Below are 21,366 nucleotides of genomic sequence, written 5' to 3'. Positions count from 1 at the left end.
TCCTTCTTTGAGACTTGGGACATGGAACCCTCATCTTCACAGATGACTTTAGTGTGTTTCTAGGGTTGCTGGTGTTCCAGGACATTTGTTGCAGATGCAATATTTACCTTGTGCTCTCTGCATCTTAGGGAGCTTCTCATGTTTGAATGTATTAACGGACTTTTTTTTTTTTTTTTTTGAGACAAAGTCTCGCTCTGTCACCCAGGCTTGTGTCACCCAGACTGGAGTGCAATGGCTCAGTCTCAGCTCACTGCAACCTCCACCTCCTGGGTTCAAGTGATTCTCTTGCCTCAGCCTCCCAAGTAGTTGGGATTACAGGTGCATGCCACCATACCCTGCTAATTTTTGTATTTTTAGTAGAGACAGGGTTTCGCTATGTTGGTGGGGCTGGTCTCAAACTCCTGACCTCAGGTGATCCGCCCGCCTCAGCCTCCCAAAGTGCTGGGATTACAGGTGTGAGCCACTGCGCCTTTTCTTTTTTTCTTTTCTTTTTCTGAGACGGAATCTTTCTCTGTCACCCAGGCTTGAGTGCAGTTGTGCATTCTCGGCTCACTACAACTTCCACTTCCCGGGTTCAAGTGATCCTCCTGTCTTAGCCTCCTGTGTAGCTGAGACTACAGGCGCACGCCACCACGCCCAGCTAATTTTTGTATTTTTAGTAGAGACGGGGTTTCGCCATGTGGGTTAGGCTGGTCTTGAACTCCTGACCTCAGTTGATCCACCCATCTTGGCCTCCCAAAGTGCTGGGATTACAGGCGCGAGCCATTGTGCCTAGCCTCAGGCTTCTTTATTAAGAAAAGAAGTTTGGGCCAGGCGTGATGGCTCACGCCTGTAATCCCAGCACTTTGGGAGGCCGAGGTGGGTGGATCATGAGATCAGAAGATCAAGACCATCCTGGCTAACATGGTGAAACCCTGTCTCTACTAAAAATATAAAAAATTAGCCGGACGCGGTGGCGGGTGCCTATAGTCCCAGCTACTTGGGAGGTCGAAGCAGGACAATGGTGTGAACCCAGAAGGCGGAGCTTGCAGTAAGCCGAGATTATGCCACTGCACTCTAGCCTGGGCGACAGAGTGAGACGCCCTATCAAAAAAAAAAGAAAAAAAAGAAAAAAAAGAAAAGAAGTTCCCTTGAAACAATAGGGCTTTTGTTTGTTTTGGTTCATGTTTGTTTGTTATTGTTGTTTTAGATACGTATTTTTTTTTAAGCGATGAGGTCTCTGTTGCAGTGGCATGATCATAGCTCACTGTAACCTCAAATTCCAGGGCTCAAGTGATTCTCCTGCTTTTGCCACCTGATTAGCTAGGACAACAGGTACAAACCACCATGCCTAGCTAATTTTTAAATTTTTCAGAGACTGGGGTCTCACTAGGTTGCCTAGGCTGGTTTTGAACTCCTGGCCCCAGGCCATCCTCCTGCCTTGGCTTCCCAAATTGTTGGGATCACAGGCGTGAGCCACGACGCCCAGCCTGTTTTAGATATTTTAATTAGAGCTCTGCAAGAGGTTTAGAACACTAACTTGTGAAGATAAACTTCATTTTCAATGCCACACAGAATCTAAGAGGTCCTGGAATTAGGAAGGGCTTTGCTTTTTGAACCAAAGTTGAGAGTCCACAGTTTTCTGGTCTACTTTGCAGTGTTCAATAAACTCATATTTCTCTTCTCTGAGTTGAAGAGCTCCTCTTCTTGGTGTCTAGTCTCAGGCAGCTTATTCTTCTTATAAGTAAGCATTATTGAAATGCTTTGGGATTTTCATACCATCAAGGTCCATTTTGGTAGAGGCGTTGACAAATTTTCCGTGTTCTGTGTAAAGGAACTCAGTTGAGGATTAGTGGTCTGTGTGGCAGGCTACTGCTCAGTAGCTTCAGGGAAACCACTGCTTGCCTCCCCTGTGGCCAGTGAGGTTGATCAGAGGAGCCCCAGCAGGGATGCCCAAATGTAGTTTTCTTACATGTTGATGGTAGTGCTTTGTTTCATGTCTGAACAGTTCTCAAATCACATCTTCAGGAGAGTACTGTTTAGGCATTTTGATAATTTCTCACTTCGATGTCACCATTCTTATTACCACCACCTAGCTTTGTCATAGTAGAAAGAACTTTCCTTTTTCTTACGTGTGTGTGTGTGTGTGTGTGTGTTTGAGATGGAGTCTCATCCTGTCACCCAGGCTGGAGTGCAATGGCATGATCTCGGCTCACTGCAACCTCCGCCTCCCAGGTTATCCCGTTTCAGCCTCCCGAGTAGCTGGGATTACAGGCGTGTGCCACCACGCCTGGCTCATTTTTATATTTTTTAGTAGAGGTGGGGTTTACCACGTTGGCCAGGCTGGTCTTGAATTCCTGACCTCGTGATCCACCCGCCTCCACCTCCCAAAGTGCTGGGATTGCAGGCGTGAGCCACTGTGCCTGGACTTTTTTTTTTTTTTGAGACAGAGTCTTGCTCTGTTGCCCAGGATGGAGTGCAGTGGCGGGATCTTGGCTCACTGTAGCCTCCACCTTCTAGGTTCAAGCAATTCTTCTGCTTCATCCTCCTGAGTAGCTGGGATTTTCAGGTGCCCACGACCATGTCTGGCTACTTTTTGCATTTTTAGTAGAGACAGAGTTTCACCATGTTGGCCAGGCTGGTTTGTGACTCCTGACCCCAGGTGATCTGCCCGCCTCAGCCCCCCAAAGTGCTGGGATGAGCACTTGGGAGGCATGAGCCACCGCGTCCGGCCACCTTTGTCTTCTTAATTGTGGATTTAACTGCTGTGGACATCTGCTTGGGCATAGTCTTCCTGGAGTACCTCTCGGATTGGGACTCTCTGCAGATTTCTATGCTAGGACAGGCTCCCAGATGTAGGGGGCTTCCCCATTGATCTCACCACTGGCATCAGCATCCTTAGCTTCTACTCAGCTTTTCCATCCGCCATCTTGCAAGATGGAAGTTTTTTTTTTTTTTTGAGACCGAGACTCGCTCTGTCGCCAAGGCTGGAGTGCAGTGTTGTGATCTCGGCTCACCACAGCCTCCGCCTCCCGGGTTCAAGCGATTCTCCTGCCTCAGCCTCTGGAGTAGCTGGGATTATAGATAGGCGCGCACCACCACGCTCGTTTAATTTTTTGTGTTTTTAGTAGAGATGGAGCTTCACCGTGTTAGCCAGGATGGTCTCTATCTTCTGACCTCATCATCCGCCCGCTTCGGCCTCGCAAAGTGCTGGGATTACGGATGTGAGCCACCGTGCCCAGCCTGGGAGGGTTCTTAATGCAGCTGTTTTTCGGAGTTCTGGTTGCCTCAGCACATTGCCACTTGGGTCAATGACATTTTTACTCCCTTCTTTTGTAGCTCAATTGGGTATTACTGATGGGAATTTGTAATTATAAATATTTTCTTGTCTCCATTTTCTTCTCAAGTACTTTGTTGCTTTAGAGTAAAATGCTTGCTAAGGGTATAGTTTTCACATAAAAGCGCAAACTTAGCTTGGAAATTAAGATATGATCATACCTCTGCCATCCCTTATCTGTAATTCTGAAATACCTAGAGTTCTGAATAACCTCAAGTTCTTTTATTACTTGTTTATCAACAAAATCTGACTTGAACTCAGTTTTTGGCAAAACTTGATCCAAGCTGTCTTAAGGCTCTTTTTAGTCTTTATTCATTCCCTTTAGAGTGATTTCACATTTTACTATAAAATTATGAATGTGTTTGATTACGAGGTGATGTCCCAGACCCTACTGAGGGTGTTACATAATATAAAGTGTATGTATGGCTGGGCACGGTGGCTCACGCCTGTAATCCCAGCACTTTGGGAGGCCGAGGCGGGTGGATAACCTGAGTTCAGGAGTTCAAGACCAGCCTGGCCAACATGGTGAAACCCCATCTCTACTAAGAATACAAAAATTAGCCAGGTGTGATGGTGGGTGCCTGTAATCCCAGCTACTCCTTAGGCTGAGGCAGGAGAATCACTTGAACCCAGGAGGTGAAGGTTGCAGTGAGCCAAGATCATGCCAGTGCACTGCAGCCTGGGTAACAGAGCAAGACTCTGTCTCAAAAAAAAAAAAAAAAAAAAAAAAAGTGTATGTACCACTTTACCTTTACTTTTCTGAAATCTGAAAAATTCTGAATCTGGAAGCCTATTCTGTTGCAAGATAAAGGGATCCTAGATTTATATTGGTACTGTACAGTCCTGAAATTCCATCCTATCTATTGGCCACTTTTACATCAACAAACATTTGAAGTTTGGGGAAACTTACATATCATGCTCCCCTGGCAGTTGAACATTATTATTATTATTATTATTATTATTATTTGAGACGGAGTCTCGCTCTGCCCAGGCTGGAGTGCAGTGGCGTGATCTCGGCTCATTGCAACCTCTGCCTCCTGGGTTCAAGCAATTCTCTTGCCTCAGCCTCCTGAGTAGTTGGGATTACAGGCATGCACCACCATGCCTGGCTAGTTTTTGTCTTTTTAGTAGAGATGAGGTTTCTCCATGTTGACCAGGCTGGTCTCGAACTCCTGACCTTGTGATCTGCCTGCCTCGACCTCCCAAAGTGTTGGAATTACAGGCGTGAGCCACCGCGCCTGGCCTTGAAGACACATTTTAAATCAGTGAAAAAAAACACAGGATTCTGCCTCCTATGGTATATCCCTCCTGGCTGTCTCTTCTCTCCATTCTTGCCCCTGCTGTGTGGGTTTCAGGCCTCCATCTTCTCTACCCTGCATTGCTGTGATAACCTCTGAAGTATTCTCGCTGCCATCTGTCTGGCCCTCCTCCCAGGTCTTCCACATACTGCAGCCAAGACATCCCACTATTGAAACCCTTCAAGACTCCCTGCTGTCCACCCTCTTTCACGTGACTTACCAGGCCTTTCTTGCCCTTGCCTCCAGCCTCGTCACTTACTATTTCTCTTTCTACCTTACATCCATCCTGAACTTCCTTTGGTTCTTTGACCTTGCCTCTGACCTTTTTGCATGCCGTTCACTCTTTCCCTGTTCACCTTGCTAACTCCTCTTTCTCTTTCTGGGTTGGATCAGATTTCACTTCTTCCAGAAGCCCCTCCTAGAACCTGTACTTCTGGGACGGCGCCTTTTGACTGTACTCTCATTGCACCCTGTACTTCTCCTTCATGAGTGGGTGCTGCTCTGTCCCAGTAGGCGACTTCATCCTTAAGGGGTGAGCTTTACCAAGTCAATGCTTAAACAATATTTATTGGATGAATGTGTGATTAATTTCATAGAAATTTGATGTATGTTCAAATTTACTTACTGTATTACAGAACTTGCATTATATTCTCAGCAGAGTTATTTTCTTTAACGTGTGTAATTCAAGATAGACTCAGTGAGATTTTCAAAATTTGGAATGCAGTGCAAAGAAATTGAACTTGAGTTCTTTTGCATTTTGATGGTTAAACATTTCCCATTTGTGGTGACATACCAGTGAGTTTGGTTTACTGTTTTCTGGTCTATAGAAAATTGTCACAAACTCCGTCATAATATCTGGTTCTATATAACAAGGCTAATCCTGTATTCTGCAGGTGGCTCATGGAAACAGTGCTCTGTTGATCTGGTTCATGAAGAAATCTGTTCAATTCTGCATAACAGATGCCTTTATCAGTGTCCTTCCATGAAGGAGCTGATCTTCACAAAGAACACGTAGTTTTGCATCCCACCACTTGTAGTATTTTTTTTTTTTTTTTTTGAGACGGAGTCTCGCTGTGTCGCCCAGGCTAGAGTACAGTGGCACGATCTCAGCTCAGTGCAACCTCCACCTCCTGGGTTCAAGTGATTCTCCTACCTCAGCCTCCTGAGTAGCTGGGATTACAGGCGTGCGCCACCATGCCCGGCTAATTTTTGTATTTTTAGTAGAGACGGGGTTTCACCGTGTTGATCAGGCTGTTCTCAAACTCTTGACCTCATGATCCGCCCACCTCGTTTTGTCTAAATTCTTTGTGCTAATGTTTTTCCTGCTGTGGTTTTCTTCAAGTTACCCTTGCTCTGAGCCTGCAATTGACCCACGAAATCCTTTTCTGTGCTGTAACCTTACAGTGACTTCCTTATGTTCACTCCAAATGTTTTTCCCTAGTTGCATGTAGAGATATATCAGCTAAGGTACACGCTTGCTGCTGTATCAAAGAGACCCTAATGTACAGCCCAGGCTGGCAGAGCAGCTCTGCTGTGTGTGTTAATTCAGGGATCCAGGTTCCTTCCATGTTGTGACTCCCCCATTCCTTAGGATGTTGTCTTCTTTTACACGGCTGAAGTTGGGCCATTTCATGTCTCTGTTCCAGCTGGCTGGTAGGAAAAAAGAACAGAAATTCAGAGTAAGCAAATTCTTTCTCCATAGATTGATGTGGAAGTTGGACACATCATTTCCTCTCACATTTTCTCGGCCAGAACGTAGTCATGTGACTGCGCATCTAACTGCTAAGGAGACTGGGAATTTATTGTCGGCTGTGTGACCTCTGTCAAGCTAAAATTCTTATTACTGTGGAATAAGGGAAGGATGGATTGGGGGGGCACAATTAGTAGTCTGTCACAGAGGCTAAAACAGCTGCTTTTGTCTGGGCACGGTGGCTCACACATGTAATTTCAGCCCTTTGGGAGGCTGAGGCGAGTGGATCACTTGAGATCAGGAGTTCGAGACCAGCCTGGCCAACATGGTGAAACCCTGTCTCTACTAAAAATACAGAAATTAGCCGGGCATGGTGGCCGGCACCTGTAATCTGAGCTACTCCAGAGGTTGAGACAGGAGAATTGCTTGAACCTGGAAGGCAGAGGTTGTAGTGAGCCAAGATGGTGCCACTGCACTCCAGCCTGGGCGACAGAGTGAGACTCCATCTCAAAAAAAAAAAAAAAAAAAGCAAAATAAACAGCTGCTTTTATAGGTGATACAAGGTACAGCTGAGATTTGAAGCCAGGCCTGTGGTTTCACCTTCCATATTCTTACTCAAGGCATTATACTTCTGGATCTGAAACCACTGCTACTAGGATGCCCTGCTTGGGATGAGTTCTTTATATTTCTTATCTTGCTTTCAACCCACACCTGTGCAATTTTATGGGCAGCGTTTGTTTCCTATGTAGGAACAATTTGAAAGTGGGCTGTTTCTAGGCTTTCATGAATAGCAGCCTATGCTGTCATTGGGAATCTGGAGGGAGTTAATGAACACAACTTCATTGTTTACTTTAGTGAAATGTGGCAGCTTATGATAGTTTTGACAGTGAGACATGTGCTGTTTTGATCTCTCGGCTAAGATTATCTGATTTTTCAGGCATGTCTCAAAACTCACCAGGCCTGTTCACATGCTGCTGCTTCTGAAGCCAGGGTTTGGAGGCCAGCTGCCCATCAGAATGAGGCTGTGACTTAGAATATTGGTTCTTGTTTTATTACCATTCCTTGTTTGGTCTCTCCAGAGTCACTGGCCTTTTCGGCTTCAATTTTCTTATTGGTGAAATGAGATATTAATTCCTCTTATTGACTTTAATTGCTGAGTGTATTGTTGCCTTTGGGGGGTTCTTTGAGTTTTCTGTGCCTTTCAAATAGTTTTTTAAAAATTAAAAAAAATTTTTTTTTATTCTGGTGTTTTGAGGCATGTAAAAGTGCATTTACACTTTTACCATTTTAGGAGCCACAATTTAATTATGTCGTCCCAGCTTGCTTGGCCTTATCCCCAGAGTTTCTGATTCAGTAGGTCTGGGGTGGGGCCCAGAAATTTGCATTTCTTCTTCTATTTTCGAGACAGAGTCTTATTGTGTCATCTAAGCTGGAATGCAGTGGCACAATCATAGCTCACTGTAGCCTCAAACTCCTGGGCTCAGGCCGTCCTCCTACCTCACCCTCCTGAGTAACTGGGACTACAGGCATACACTACCATGCCCGGCTACCTTTTTCATTTTTTGTAGAGATGGGGGTCTCCCTGTGTTGCTCAGGCTGGTCTTGAATTCCTGGGCTGAAGCGATCCTCCTGCTTCAGCCTCCCAAAATGCCGGCATTCCAGGCATGAACCACCACACTTGGCCAAGACTTTGCATTTCTAGCTAGTTTCCAAGTAATGCTGCTGCTGGTGTGGGGACCTCATTCTGAGAACCATTGTCCTATAACTGTAGCTCTAGTTAGTTTCTGGTTATAGCTTCTTCCTTTTGTCCCTTCAGTAATAGTGTACACATCCAAAATCCCTGTACTTGCTCTTTCAGGCCCAGGCATGGTATCTGGTCCCCTTCTGTTGCTAGCCCTGGGGTGCTTCATCACCCCAAATTTATTTTTCTTCTCCTAACCCGAACCTTTTAAATAGCCCCTTCCCTAATGAATGTCCTCAGTTCCCTGGTTTGCATGTCCTGTCTGTTTCTTGGCAAGACTTTGGATGATCCAGTACTCAATGAGGATTTTTTTCATAGATGGATGAATCAGGCTGGGTTTCATGTTTTCTAAGATAAAGGGCCTTCTCTCTTTTTCTCTTGATCACTTTGACCAAGAAGAAAATAACAGTTTTTATTCTAAAGAATAATAATATCGGGGCCCCTCTGCTCAGAGGCCACGCTGCTTTGAGGACCCCTTCTGTCCTCCCTCATGCCAAAGATCAGGAACACTGGGCAGAGCGGATAATGATGCCGCCGGCACCATTACATTTTCATGGCACTTTCAGTTGTGCTGAGCGTGCAAGCATTTCAAGGAGACATTTCTAAGAGGTGGCTAGCACAGCATGCCTCTAATGCCCTATGTGAATTGGAATAGAGTACTAAAGAACTGTTCAATATTCACCCCATCCCCACATATGCAAGCATGCACGTGGGTGCATTGCATATGTGTGTGTGCACACGTGCACACACACATTTGTCCTTTGTTTCAAATGCAACACAATGGATGGAAATTGCCTTCCTAGTACTGGGGTATGGATGCAAACACCAACAGAGAAGCAGCCGCTACTTCCAAACTGAACACATGTGAGATTTGCCCTTTAATTAGCATCTGCAGCTGCTGCCATCAGAAGGGTCTGTCTCTGTTGGCCTGAAAGTCTTTGCTTTAAAAGAGCAAGTCCATTATAGCTCCAAGCTAGGCTCGTCTGTCAGCTGCTGTGCTTTCTCTGCCATCAGCGGGGTTGCCACATTGTTTTGGGCTGTTTCACTCTAGGACTCTTTCCTCCTCCTGTGCCCGCAGCCTTTGATTACTATGCCTTGGTGATCATCATTTGGGTGACCTGCAGCTGCTCATTATGTGTGCAGGAGACATCTCCAGTCCTTGCAAGGAGGGAAGATCATTGGCTTCAGTGCTGATGGACTGGTTATTTTCCAGCTCTTTGTTGTCAGTGATCTTGTCTTGATATGCAGAAAGGCTCCAGGTAGTCACTGAAAAAAATATAAGCAGCAGAGGTGATGGCTATATGAAAACCATGTTTCATCAAGGGCATTGCTGCTATAGAAACTTTTAATTCACTTGGAGAAGGGAGCCATATTTGTTCCACAGCCTCCTCAGCAGTGGGTCACACGGTGCTGGGCTGGCTGCATCTGAATCACCCCAGTAGCTGCTTAAAACTGTAGATTCCCATCCATGGAGTGTGATCCATGAAGTCTGGGGTTATTCCCTGGAATCCGTTAAGCTCCCTAAGTAGTTGGGATGGGAAAGAGATACGCTTTACCTTACTATACTGCTTATTATTATCATTTTATTTTATTTTATTTTTTTTGAGACGGAGTCTCGCTCTGCCGCCCAGGCTGGAGTGCAGTGGCTGGATCTCAGCTCACTGCAAGCTCCGCCTCCCGGGTTCATGCCATTCTCCTGCCTCAGCCTCCCCAGTAGCTGGGACTACAGGCGCCCGCCACCTCGCCCGGCTAGTTTTTTGTATTTTTTAGTAGAGACGGGGTTTCACCGTGTCAGCCAGGATGGTCTCGATCTCCTGACCTCGTGATCCGCCCGTCTCGGCCTCCCAAAGTGCTGGGATTACAGGCTTGAGCCACCGCGCCCGGCCTATCATTTTAAAATTTTTGCCGGGCACAGTGGCTCACACCTGTAATCCCAGCACATTGGGAGACCGAGGTGGGTGGATCACTTGAGGTCAGGAGTTCGAGTCCAGCCTGGCCAACATGATGAAATCCCATCTCTACTAAAAATACAAAAATTAGCCGGGCATGGTGGAGCGTGCCTGTAGTCCTACTCTGGAGACTGAGGCAGGAGAATTGCTTGAACCCGAGAGGCAGAGGTTGCAGTGAGCCGAGATCGTGGCACTGCACTCCAGCCTGGGCAACAGAGCGAGACTTCATCTCAAAAAAAGAAAAAAAAAAAAGAAAAAAAAAGAAAAAACAGAACTCTTTCATTATACCAGAACGTCAGCTGTATGGAGGTGGAGATTTTTTCTGTTTTATTCACTGCTGTTTCCCTAGTATCTAGAATAGTGGCTGGCACATGATAGGCACTCAAATATTGATTTAGATGAGTCTATCTTATTTTCTTTTAAATTTTTTGTTTTTATTAGCGGTGGGGTCTCGCTTTATTGCCCAGCCTGGTCTCAAAACTCCTGACCTCAAGTGATTCTACTGCCTCAGTCTCCCAAAGTGCTAGGATAGGCATGAGCCATCATGCCTGGCTTGTCTTATTTTTAAGAAACACTTCTCCTGGTGATTCTGATGGACAATCAGGCTTGGGAAGTTCTAACCTAGAGGACCTATAGTTGTCTTGGGGTAGAAGCCAAGGCTATCCTGGTTTTGAGGATCAGTGCCTTACTGAGCATCTCTGAATAGTAAAAGTCAGGGACAGAGTTACATTTTTGGACAAAATCAGATGCTGTGAATGGACTCTCGGTCACAACCTGGGTGGCGACTTTGTCCTTAACTTCTTCATCATTTTCTGCTGACCCTGGTCTTTGGTTCACAGCAAGTCACCTGGTAAGAAGAATTGAAGACGCCTAGTTTGTTACTTTAGATGATGCTTTTGGAACCTCTTGGTACCATTTTAACAATCCAAATGTATTTTCTGAAAGCACTGAAGTCCTGGGTCTGTATTGTATCTTTAAGCTCTAACAGCATGATGATTGAATAAGCCTTGGTTGGCCACACACAAGCCATCTTCCCCGTGGGCTCCATTCATACTAGAATGAGCAGCTATACCCAGTAGTATAGTTTTGGGATATGGGTAACATCTTGGGATAGCCACATTGACTCAGTAAATGTCTGAACTACATTCTTCTAATGGTGCACTGTTGGAATTTTTGGTGTGGTAACCTGGAATGGTGGGTCAAGTTTGATTAGCATCTTTGATAAAGACCCGATCTATTTAGAGGTTTGTCATTGAGTGTGTCTGTTTTGGCCTCATGTTGTGATGCATGCTGTGTAGCAGCTGTGGTAATTTTTGTTGCTTGTTTTCTCAATCAACCCTGGTTTTGAAGAAATGGAAAGTTGTTCCACTCTTAGACTGATCTGATTTGGGAGGGGATTTTCAGTCAGGAAGTTGGATCTTCTGAATAGAAGCAAAGAATACATGTCTTTCTGCCTCTTTACGAGCTGGCTCTTGTTTTCTGAACTATTTTACTGGTCACTGCAAATAGAATGTCAGGAGTAGCTGCCAAATACTAAGTTGTGTTCAGTTTGTCAGTTCTTAAGAGTTGCCGGTGGCTGCTCTGCTATGCATATGACTTTCTCAGCCTTAAACTCACAAGCCATACTGTTTTTTTTCACATCTTTAATACAGCCATAGGAAATTTATAACTGTGGTGTGTCGTCATAAATATGCATTGTTGTTATTTTAAGACATTTCAGTACTAAAAGTATAAGTACTTCTGTTATTATCTGTGAATTTCTTTCCTTTTTCTTTTTTTGGATATTTAAGACCTTTTTAATGGCAATATATATTTAAAACAGACATATAAATTAGCATTCACCCACATACCCAGGGCCTGTGGAGAACCAGGTTGGGATGAGTGGGTGAGCTAAAGGCAGCCAGGTGGCTCCCGTGGGCTCCTCGAGGACTGGGGTGAGTAACTAATGTCTGCTAGGAACTTGGGGGAAAGAAAGTGTGTATGTGAGGTGCTGCCCCTTCTAAGTGTTCCTCTTGTTCATAAATCATATATGTATATATATATATATATATATTTTTTTTTTTTTTTTTTTTTTTTTTTGAGACGGAGTCTCGCTCTGTCGCCAGTCTGGAGTGTAGTGGTGTGAACTCAGCTCACTGCAACCTCCGCCTCCCGGGTTCAAGCGACTCTCCTGCCTCAGCCTCCCGAGTAGCTGGGACTACAGGCATGCACCACCATGCCCAGCTAATTTTTGTATTTTTAGTAAAGATGAGGTTTCACCATGTTGGCCAGGGTGGTCTTGATCTCTTGACCTCGTAATCTGCCTGCCTCGGCCTCCCAAAGTGCTGGGATTACAGGCATGAGCCACTGTGCCCAGTCCATAAATCAAAATTTTTTCAGCAATTGTTGTGCAAATGGAACCTTACTCTTCAAATGCAATTGTCCGGTGTCTGGCTTAATGTCTGCTGTTGTCAGAAACCATGTGAATGGAGTGGACTCTCAGGTTATAAGGAGTCCTTGGGGAGGATGCGCGAGTCACTGGCTTCTCCAGGGGTCTCTGGTTTGGGGTTGCCTTGGTGCTGGGCACACTTGCTGGAGATTTTACTGGACCAGCCTGAGGCCTTTGGGGCTCTGTGCAGATGCTCTACTTCTGACTTGTCTAGAGCTTTCTTCTAATTCTGGACTAAAAGCAAGCAGGAGTTTGGAGGATGATGGTGAGAATTCACATCCCCGAGTTGGCTTTTGGAATGCAGTAGTTTGTGAGATTTAGTGTTTTTTTAAGAAGTATATTCAGATCTTGCCTTTTCCCAGAAAGCATATGAGACAACTTCCAAGACATTTATAGCATGGCTAATAAAATGGGAAATCAGGGCGAAAGACAGGAGAACTCAATAAGGGTTAACATGGCTACGGCGATTGTCTCAACGGGTTCTTTTTGCTGGACAGAGCAGAAAGGATCATGCAGTAAAGTAGTGGGGAAGGATGGGAATTGAATGGTAGGTAGGTGAAGACTTCATGTTGGTGCCAGGCACTGTGCCAGGCCCTCAGAGGACCTTGTCTTACTTAATCCTCACACAGTGCTGCAAGGGGATTAGTCTTATCCCTGTTTTGGAGAGGATGAAACTGAAAGGCAGAGAGGTGAAGTCACCAGCAGGAGGCTGAAGCCACCCAGGCTAACTGGCCTTATAGCCACCTGGGGACTCAGGAATATCACAACTGTTTATCATCAAAAGGAGAAAGGATTTCAGTTCCTTGGGGTAGAGGAGTTTCTTTTTGCTAATCAAACATTTTACTTGAGGCTTAATATTCTTCTTCAAGATTTTTTTCCTGTGTATGTACAAACACATGTAATAATTCCTTATTTATTACAAAAATGGGGTTGTACTTTATTCTTTACAGGATTTCACTTTATATTGTCATGGACAATTTTCCATGGCAGTATGAATAAATGGAATCCATTTGTTTTTAATATCTTCGTCTTATCCCATTGTTTACATATGTCATATTTTAGCCTGTCTTTGATGGATAGCTAAATGATTTCCATGGCTTTTTCTCCTGTTACAAACAATACTGCAAAGAATCTATTTATGTTTCTATTTATCTGCAAACTATTGTAAGTACCTGTAAAGTAAATTGTTAGAAGTGGAATTACTAGGTCAAAGGGGATATTTTCACATTTAAATTTTGAATAGAGGCTGTCAGTTGCCTTCCACACTGACTATAAAAGGAAAAGATTGTATCACATTTATTGCAAGCCTTCTGAATTCTGCTGGGTGCTGAGGGGAATACAGAAAGGATATAAGAGAGTGGTTGCCCTCTAGGAATATCCGTCTACACTGTACCTAATCCTAGGGAATGTCTGGGGTGTCAACTTGTGGGTGGGGAAGTGGGTGGATTTAATTCAACTTTTCAAGCTTGCCTTGCAAACACTGTGCATGGTGTCTGGGACTAGTCTTTCATTATATTGATTCCCCTGAGTAACAGATGTAATTTTCTTAGGGCAGGGACTTCATCCTATGTGACTTACAGTGTGCCTTACACATCTTCTTTGTTTTGTGGAGACCTTGTTATTGTAACATGTCAGGTGATATTTGAGGATCTAATTGAGGCATTCCCTATTTTTGGGTGTGTGAATAATTAATAACTTTGGCATTCTATACAGGTTATGGAATATCAGCCTGGAGGGGACTTGCTGTCACTTTTGAATAGATATGAGGACCAGTTAGATGAAAACCTGATTCAGTTTTACCTAGCTGAACTGATTTTGGCTGTTCACAGTGTTCATCAGATGGGATATGTGCATCGGTAAGTGAGACTCTGGTAGCATTTTTATGCTGAGGATTTTTCTGTGTTGCATAAGAGTTCCTGCATGGAAATGAGTGGATGAATGATTTCAGGATCAAGATAACGCTCCATCCAATTTTTAGCCAGTCTACCAATAACTGGCTGAAAGCAGACTTTCCAAAAGGAAGGACATTTCAGCTTGCCCATCCAGCAGTGCAATAGATCTAGAATTGTAATGTGCTCAGGTTTGCTAGTAAGATCTGGTAATGTAGCTAAATAAGACTGGGAACTCTTGCATGGGTTATTTGGATTATATGATAGAAGAACTGAATTTGGTTTGCAGAAGGAAATGTCATACCACACAGTAGTGTAAGACCATGGAGCTGTACTTCTGTAACTCTGCACGTTAGAATTTACAAAGATTTTTTTTTTTTTTTTTGAGATGGAGTCTAACTCTCTTGCCAGGCTGGAGTGCAATGGTGCCATCTCGGCTCACTGCAACCTCTGCCTCCTGGGTTCAAGTGATTCTTCTGTGTCAGCCTCCCAAGTAGGTGGGATTACAGGCATGCGCCGCCACACCCAGCTAATTTTTGTATTTTTAGTAGAGACAGCGTTTCACTATGTTGGTCAGGATGGTCTCAATCACCTGACCTCGTGATCCACCCACCTCGGCCTCCCAAAGTGCTGGGATTAGAGGCATGAGCCACCGCGCCTGGTTTACAGAATCTTCAGTTGATAAGTAGTTCTTCATGTCTTCACTCATCTGTTGTTTTGTGTACATCTGAGAATGTTGTGGGAATACAACGATTGTTAGGCCAGGAATCACAAAATCTGAGATAGAGTCTCAGCTTTTCCATTGGCTAGCTACATAACCTTGGGAAAATTTCATAGCTCCTTTTGGCCTTAGTTTTCCTAATGTAAAATGTGTGTCTCTAGGAGAAATAATCCATTGAATAATATGTGTTTCATTTCTCTTTTCTTTCCCTCCTATTCTTCCTCTCCCCCTCCCTCCCTCCCTCCCTCTCTCTCTCCTTGCCTTTTGGTTAACTTTGTTTCGCAAAATGTATGCTAATCGTTTATATCCATCAATAGAGGAGGTCTATATAGCAGAATACATAAACAAAGATTTTTGGCTCAATTGAAATTCTAGGTTAGCAGTTGCTTGCTGATTGGGATGGAGGAGGCAATTCATGGTCCTGATTTTCTTACAGAGACATCAAGCCCGAGAACATTCTCATTGACCGCACAGGACACATCAAGCTGGTGGATTTTGGATCTGCAGCAAAAATGAATTCAAACAAGATGGTAACAAAATGGAATAAGATAGCTTAATAGAGTTAATACTAAAAAGTATTCTTGGTCCTCCTAAGTTTGGGAAGTGTTGGGATAAAATGGTGAACAACGTTCACCTTTGGCAGTGTATGGGGGTCGGGAGGGGACACAGAACTATTTCCCAGACGGTGGCACCTTTTCATTTATAGTGCCTGTTAATACCCTACAGGACATTTTTAGGAGCATTCTTATAGTTTGGTTAGAAATAAAGGAAAAAGCTTATTTTGTTTCTCCCTTCATTTTCCTTGCCTGTTACAGACTGTCTTCTGTTATGTTATCTTTTTTACTTTAAAATATTTCGATGAAACAGAAACTCCTGTATGTCAAATCCTCTATTTCCTATGCAGCAAAATTGAAATTAATCACTGGAGCATTTGAACCAAATATCCTTAAGTGTTAAGAACCAAGTGCTCAAAATGTCATTTTTAAGTCTTGGATCTTTGGTAGAAATTGCACTCTATTCCACATGCTAAGTAGGACGGCAGGAGGGTAGCTACTGAGATCAAGAGCGAGAATACTTTAGGAAAAAGATGACAAAGTAAAAAAAGATTAGAGTTTAAAAATCGTCTAATAAAGTTGGTATGTACTAAAATATGAATTTTGAAGTCAACTCTGCAAAAAAGGATATGTCTAAGAGAAAATCGACTTAGGTTTTAAGACTGATTTTACAACTGAACCACTTGGTGACCTAGACAAATCCTTGGGAACTTGATCTTTTATACTTCCTCTACAAAAAACTGATGCTAGTTAAAATGCACAATTTAAGAGGTTAGAGAAGCTGCTCTTCAAAACGCCCCTCAAGTCTGAGAGTTAAATCCTTTATATAAAGGACAATATGTAAAATTTTCTTTTTTTCTTAAACTGCTTTCAGAAAGGTGGGTATTGTTAGGCTGATGTTAAGAAAAGGCTTGGAGTTGCGTGAACTTTTTGCTCTCTAGCATGTGGCCTGTGTGTTCTGTAGACCTGAGACCTACTTGAGAGAATTTTCTTGGTGTTCAGGCCCTTGGAAAAATAAGTTCCCCATGTTGTCCAGTGTCAGAGTTTCTCAACCTCAGCACTATTCTTTATTTCAGGTTATTTTCTTGTAATCTGTTCACTTGATCATTACATTAAAAATTAGATTATATTGCTATAACTACAAAGCATTTTATGTTTTAAAAATTATGTACAATTTAGAAACAGGCATGAAAACTTAGGTATTAATCTTAGTGGAATAAAGCACAGAAAAAAAGTTAAAATAATGCAAAGTTTTATCACTTAGGATTAAAAAATTTATATGGGCCGGTAGAGTGCCTCACACCTGTAATCCCAGCACGTTGGGAGGTCGAGGCGGGAGGATTACTTGAGTTTGAGACCAGCCTGGGCAACGAAATGAGACCTAGTCTCTACAAAAAATAAAAAAATTAGCCAGATGTGGTGGTACATGCTTGTGGCCCCAGCCACATGGGAGGCCAAGACAGGAGGATCGCTGGAGCCCACGAGGTTGAGGCTGCAACGAGCCACGTTTGCACCACTGCATTCCAGTGTGGGTGACAGAACCAAGACCCTGTCTTAAAACAAATTTATATGCTGCATTCGTGAAATTAAAAAAATCATGAATTTAGAAATAAATTGAAGCATAGGTACATTGACAATGTAACCTCAGCACTACTGACATTTTGATCTGAATAATTTTTTGTTGTGGGGCCTGCCCTGTATAAGATATTTAGCTGCATCCCTGACCCCTTCCTCCTAGATGCCATTAGCACCCTCCCCTCCAGTTGAGATAACCAAAAATGTCTCTAGACATTGCCAGATGTGCCTGGGATGGGATGATTGGGGGAAGTGGGATTTGAGAACCCTTAGTTGATCATGCCTGCAGTAGGTTGAGAAGCATCAGAAAGCTAATTAATTAGACAGGAATATGCGTTTGCAGTAAGAAAACCTGCTCAGAAAACTAATCAAGATCCAAAGTTACTGCTTGGTAAATAAAGAGGAATTAAGAATAAGACCCTATCTCTGTATCTGAGGTCATTCTCTTCAGAGCTTTTGATGGAGAGACAGAGTTCCCAGTTTCTATTTTTCAGTGCTTCAAACCGCCCTTTTCATTTATAATTGTAACAACCTTCACTCCAGGTGAGGAGCCTCCCGGGTTTATTTGCAACAAAATAATCTCTGATTATTTTGGTCAAGGAGATATGACACTCAATACCACACACTTGAGAATATTGCCTCTCTTTTTTCCCTTGTGCTTTTAGGGTTGGAACGTGACAAGCAGATAAAAAGGAATTTTTTGCATTAAGTACAAAGTCCCTTTTGTTATAGAAGAGCAATAATCTGCACACTAGATCAAGTCAAGTGTGGATATAAAATTATGATTTTTGGGGGGATATTTTTAATAGTGGTATTGGGTTAAACATATTTCCTTTGAATGAAATGTCTGTAGGCCTAAAGTAGGTTCTAAATGTTACCTGTACTCATAGTATACCGTATAAAATATAATCCACATTTACTGAAACTATCATATATTACTTACCCCAAATCAATCAGTCCCTTGCCTATTACCCCCACATATTATCTTTGTATTTTGGATACCTGTGAATCTTAGATCTGTTCAGTTTTCCATTATCCATTGTCTTATTTCAAGCTTCTCATTCAGAACGTTGCTTTGGAGTATTTTCTGTTAGTAAACACAGGGCCTAGTGACTGTAGGACCTGCTGTGTGACTTAGGTCACCCACTTCTCTTTATTAGAATCTCAAAGAATGGTGAACAGCTGAGTTCCAATCTATCTCATTTGGCTATCATGAAAATGGTCGTAAGGAGATTGTAGATAAACCACATTATATAGCATGGTAAGTGATAACCCCATTTAGCAGTTGCAACCCCAGAAGAGATAGCCCTTTTTAGATTTATGTGGGAGTCAAAAGCTTTATTTTCCATAAGAGGAACAACGTAGTGAGAACTCCTTTTCCCCCTGCTTCTGCAGGTATACACTTATGCCCTAGGCAGCGTGTTGGGTAAAGCTAGGTTTAAATAGTTTTATGTTTAAGCATTTCTTTCTTTTTTTTTTTTTTCTTTTTTGAGACAAAGTCTTGCTCTGTCCCCCAGGCTGGAGCGCAGTGGGCGATCTTGGCTCACTGCAACCTCCGCCTCCTGGGTTCAAGCGATGCTCCTGCCTCAGCTCCCCAGGTAGCTGGGATTACAGGTGCCTGCCACCATGCCCGGCTAATTTTTGTATTTTTAGTAGAGATGGGGTTTCACCATGTTGAATGAAGCATTTTATGGAAAGGAGTTAGGAGGAGGAAGACACTGATTTTCTTTCATCCTCATCTGCTTTTTGTTAGTAAAAGAATCTGCTAAGTTCACTCTTTTCTTTCTCCCTCCCTCTCTCCCTCTTTCAGTTCTCCCCCGCTTTCCTTCCTTCCTTCCTTTCTTTTCCTTCTCCCCCTTTCTCCCAAAATATGGCAGACTCTTCTGTTCCCTAGTCATTCTCATATAGTCTTCTGAACTTGTTTATTTTCTTCCCTGTCAATACAGTAAAAATTAACTAAGTTGGCCAGGCACGGTGGCTCATGCCTGTAATCCCAGCGCTTTGGGAGGCTGAGGTGAGCGGGTCACCTGAGGTCAGGAGTTTAAGACCAGCCTGGCCAATGTGGTGAAACCCTGTCTCTACTAAAAAAAAATACAAAAATTAGCTGGGTGTGCGTGCCTGTAGTTCCAGCTATTCAACAGGCTGAGTCAGGACAATTGCTTGAATCCGGGAGGTGGAGGTTGCAGTATGCTGAGATTGCACTTGCACTTCAGCCTGGGTGACAGAGCAACACTCTGTCTAAAAAAAAATTAACTAAGTTAAGTAGTACCTGGGCCCTATCAGATAGTGTCCTCCTGCAGGCAGGCTGGGCCCCTACTATAGGTTCACTTTTAACATCTCACTCAGATTAACTGGCTGAATTGCTACCAGAGGAGAGTGAAAGCATATTGCAAAATAATAATCAGGACATGTGAGATTACATGTTGAACAGGTTTAATGTGCTTGGGGGTCAGTGACTAATGGGAACTTAGCAGTCATTAACTGTCATTACAAGCCTTTGTTAATTACTATTACACACTTAGAGATTTGTTAATTAACAAAGAGTAATGCCTTTGCTAATCACTATTATGCACTTAAAGAGTAAGCCAGTGGGTATTTTTCCCTTCATAGCTTTCTAGTACAAATTAATAAAATGTAGAAAATTAGAAAATGGGGCCGGGCGCGGTGGCTCACGCCTGTAATCCCAGCACTTTGGGAGGCCGAGACGGGCGGATCACGAGGTCAGGAGATCGAGACCATCCTGGCTAACACGGTGAAACCCCGTCTCTACTAAAAAATACAAAAAACTAGCCGGGCGAGGTGGCGGGCGCCTATAGTCCCAGCTACTCGGGAGGCTGAGGCAGGAGAATGGTGTGAACCCAGGAGGCGGAGCTTGCAGTGAGCTGAGATCCGGCCACCGCACTCCAGCCTGGGTGACAGAGCGAGACTCCGTCTCAAAAAAAAAAAAAAAAAAAGAAAATTAGAAAATGATTGTGCATAAATGTGTATAATCATGTATCTGTTAGGGGGCAAAAATTCGGTGGGGAATTATCTTTCTTTGATAAGTCTCATCATTAGTTTGAAAATGAGGCATTGGCAATTCATACTGTTTGGCTGGGTCATCCTGAGAAACATGCCCCAGTCAATTCTGTTTTTGCAATTCTTTGGTTGTGAACAAGTGACTGTGCCCTGTGAGCTGCAAATAAGGAGAACTGAATATTCCTGAACAGCCTGTGGCAATAAAACAAAATCCAATAAATGCAAATGGTATGTATTGGACAATTGTGTAGTTAGGTCCTGCAAGGTCATTAGACATAAAGGATAAGTATTTAATCAACAATATAGTAGCATTTTCATTACCTAGTCAAATCAAGATGTTATAGTTTTCCTTCTCTTGTTTTGTTATTTAAAAAGTATCTATTGCGGCCAGGCTCCATGGCTCACACCTGTAATCCCAGCACTTTGGGAGGCCGAGATGGCTGGATCACGAGGTCAAGAGATCGAGACCATCCTGGTCAAACATGGTGAAACCCCATCTCTACTAAAAATACAAAAATTATCTGGGTGTGGTGGCACGCACCTGTAGTCCCAGCTACTTGAGAGGCTGAGGCAAGAGGATTGCTTGAACCTGGGAGGCGGAGGTTGCAGTGAGCTGAGATCACGCCATTGCACTCCAGCCTGGCGACAGAGAGAGACTCCATTTAAAAAAAAAAAACAGGCCGGGCGCGATGGCTCAAGCCTGTAATCCCAGCACTTTGGGAGGCCGAGACCGGCAGATCACGAGGTCAGGAGATCGAGACCATCCTGGCTAACCCAGTGAAACCCCGTCTCTACTAAAAAATACAAAAAAAAAAAACTAGCCGGGTGAGGCGGCGGGCGCCTGTAGTCCCAGCTACTCGGGAGGCTGAGGCAGGAGAATGGCGTGAACCCGGGAGGCGGAGCTTGCAGTGAGCTGAGATCCGGCCACTGCACTCCAGCCTGGGCGACAGACCGAGACTCCGTCTCAAAAAAAACAAAAACAAAAACAAAAAACAAACAAACAAACAAACAAAAAACAAAAAAAAACCCCAAAAACTATTGCTTATTGTCAGTGCATTTTAACTAAAATCCTTTAGTTTAATCCTAATCCTGTGCTGAGCTCTTTAGCATTTACATACATATTAAAAAAACATTATCAGCCCAGATTTCCCAACATATTAAGGCTTCTCCTTGACTTAACCTATTTT

At 43.5% G+C, this 21,366-nt stretch overlaps 1 protein-coding gene across 11 annotated transcripts in view; it reads left to right on the top strand.

Moving 5' to 3' along the window:
- Positions 1–21,366, top strand: part of CIT (citron rho-interacting serine/threonine kinase) — a 197,790-nt gene that overhangs the window by 29,700 nt on the left and 146,724 nt on the right. For all 11 annotated transcript variants that reach the window (XM_028829964.2, XM_077955375.1, XM_028829963.2 and 8 more), the window contains exons 6-7: positions 14,136–14,278; positions 15,469–15,562. In XM_028829964.2, the coding sequence (XP_028685797.1) occupies positions 14,136–14,278; positions 15,469–15,562 (237 nt within the window). The remainder of the gene's footprint in view (positions 1–14,135; positions 14,279–15,468; positions 15,563–21,366) is intronic.

The sequence above is a fragment of the Macaca mulatta genome, chromosome 11, assembly GCF_049350105.2.
Source record: "Macaca mulatta isolate MMU2019108-1 chromosome 11, T2T-MMU8v2.0, whole genome shotgun sequence".
Lineage (NCBI taxonomy): Eukaryota > Metazoa > Chordata > Mammalia > Primates > Cercopithecidae > Macaca > Macaca mulatta.
The sequence above is the reverse complement of the archived record's forward strand: the minus strand, read 5'-3'. Positions and strand labels throughout refer to the sequence as shown.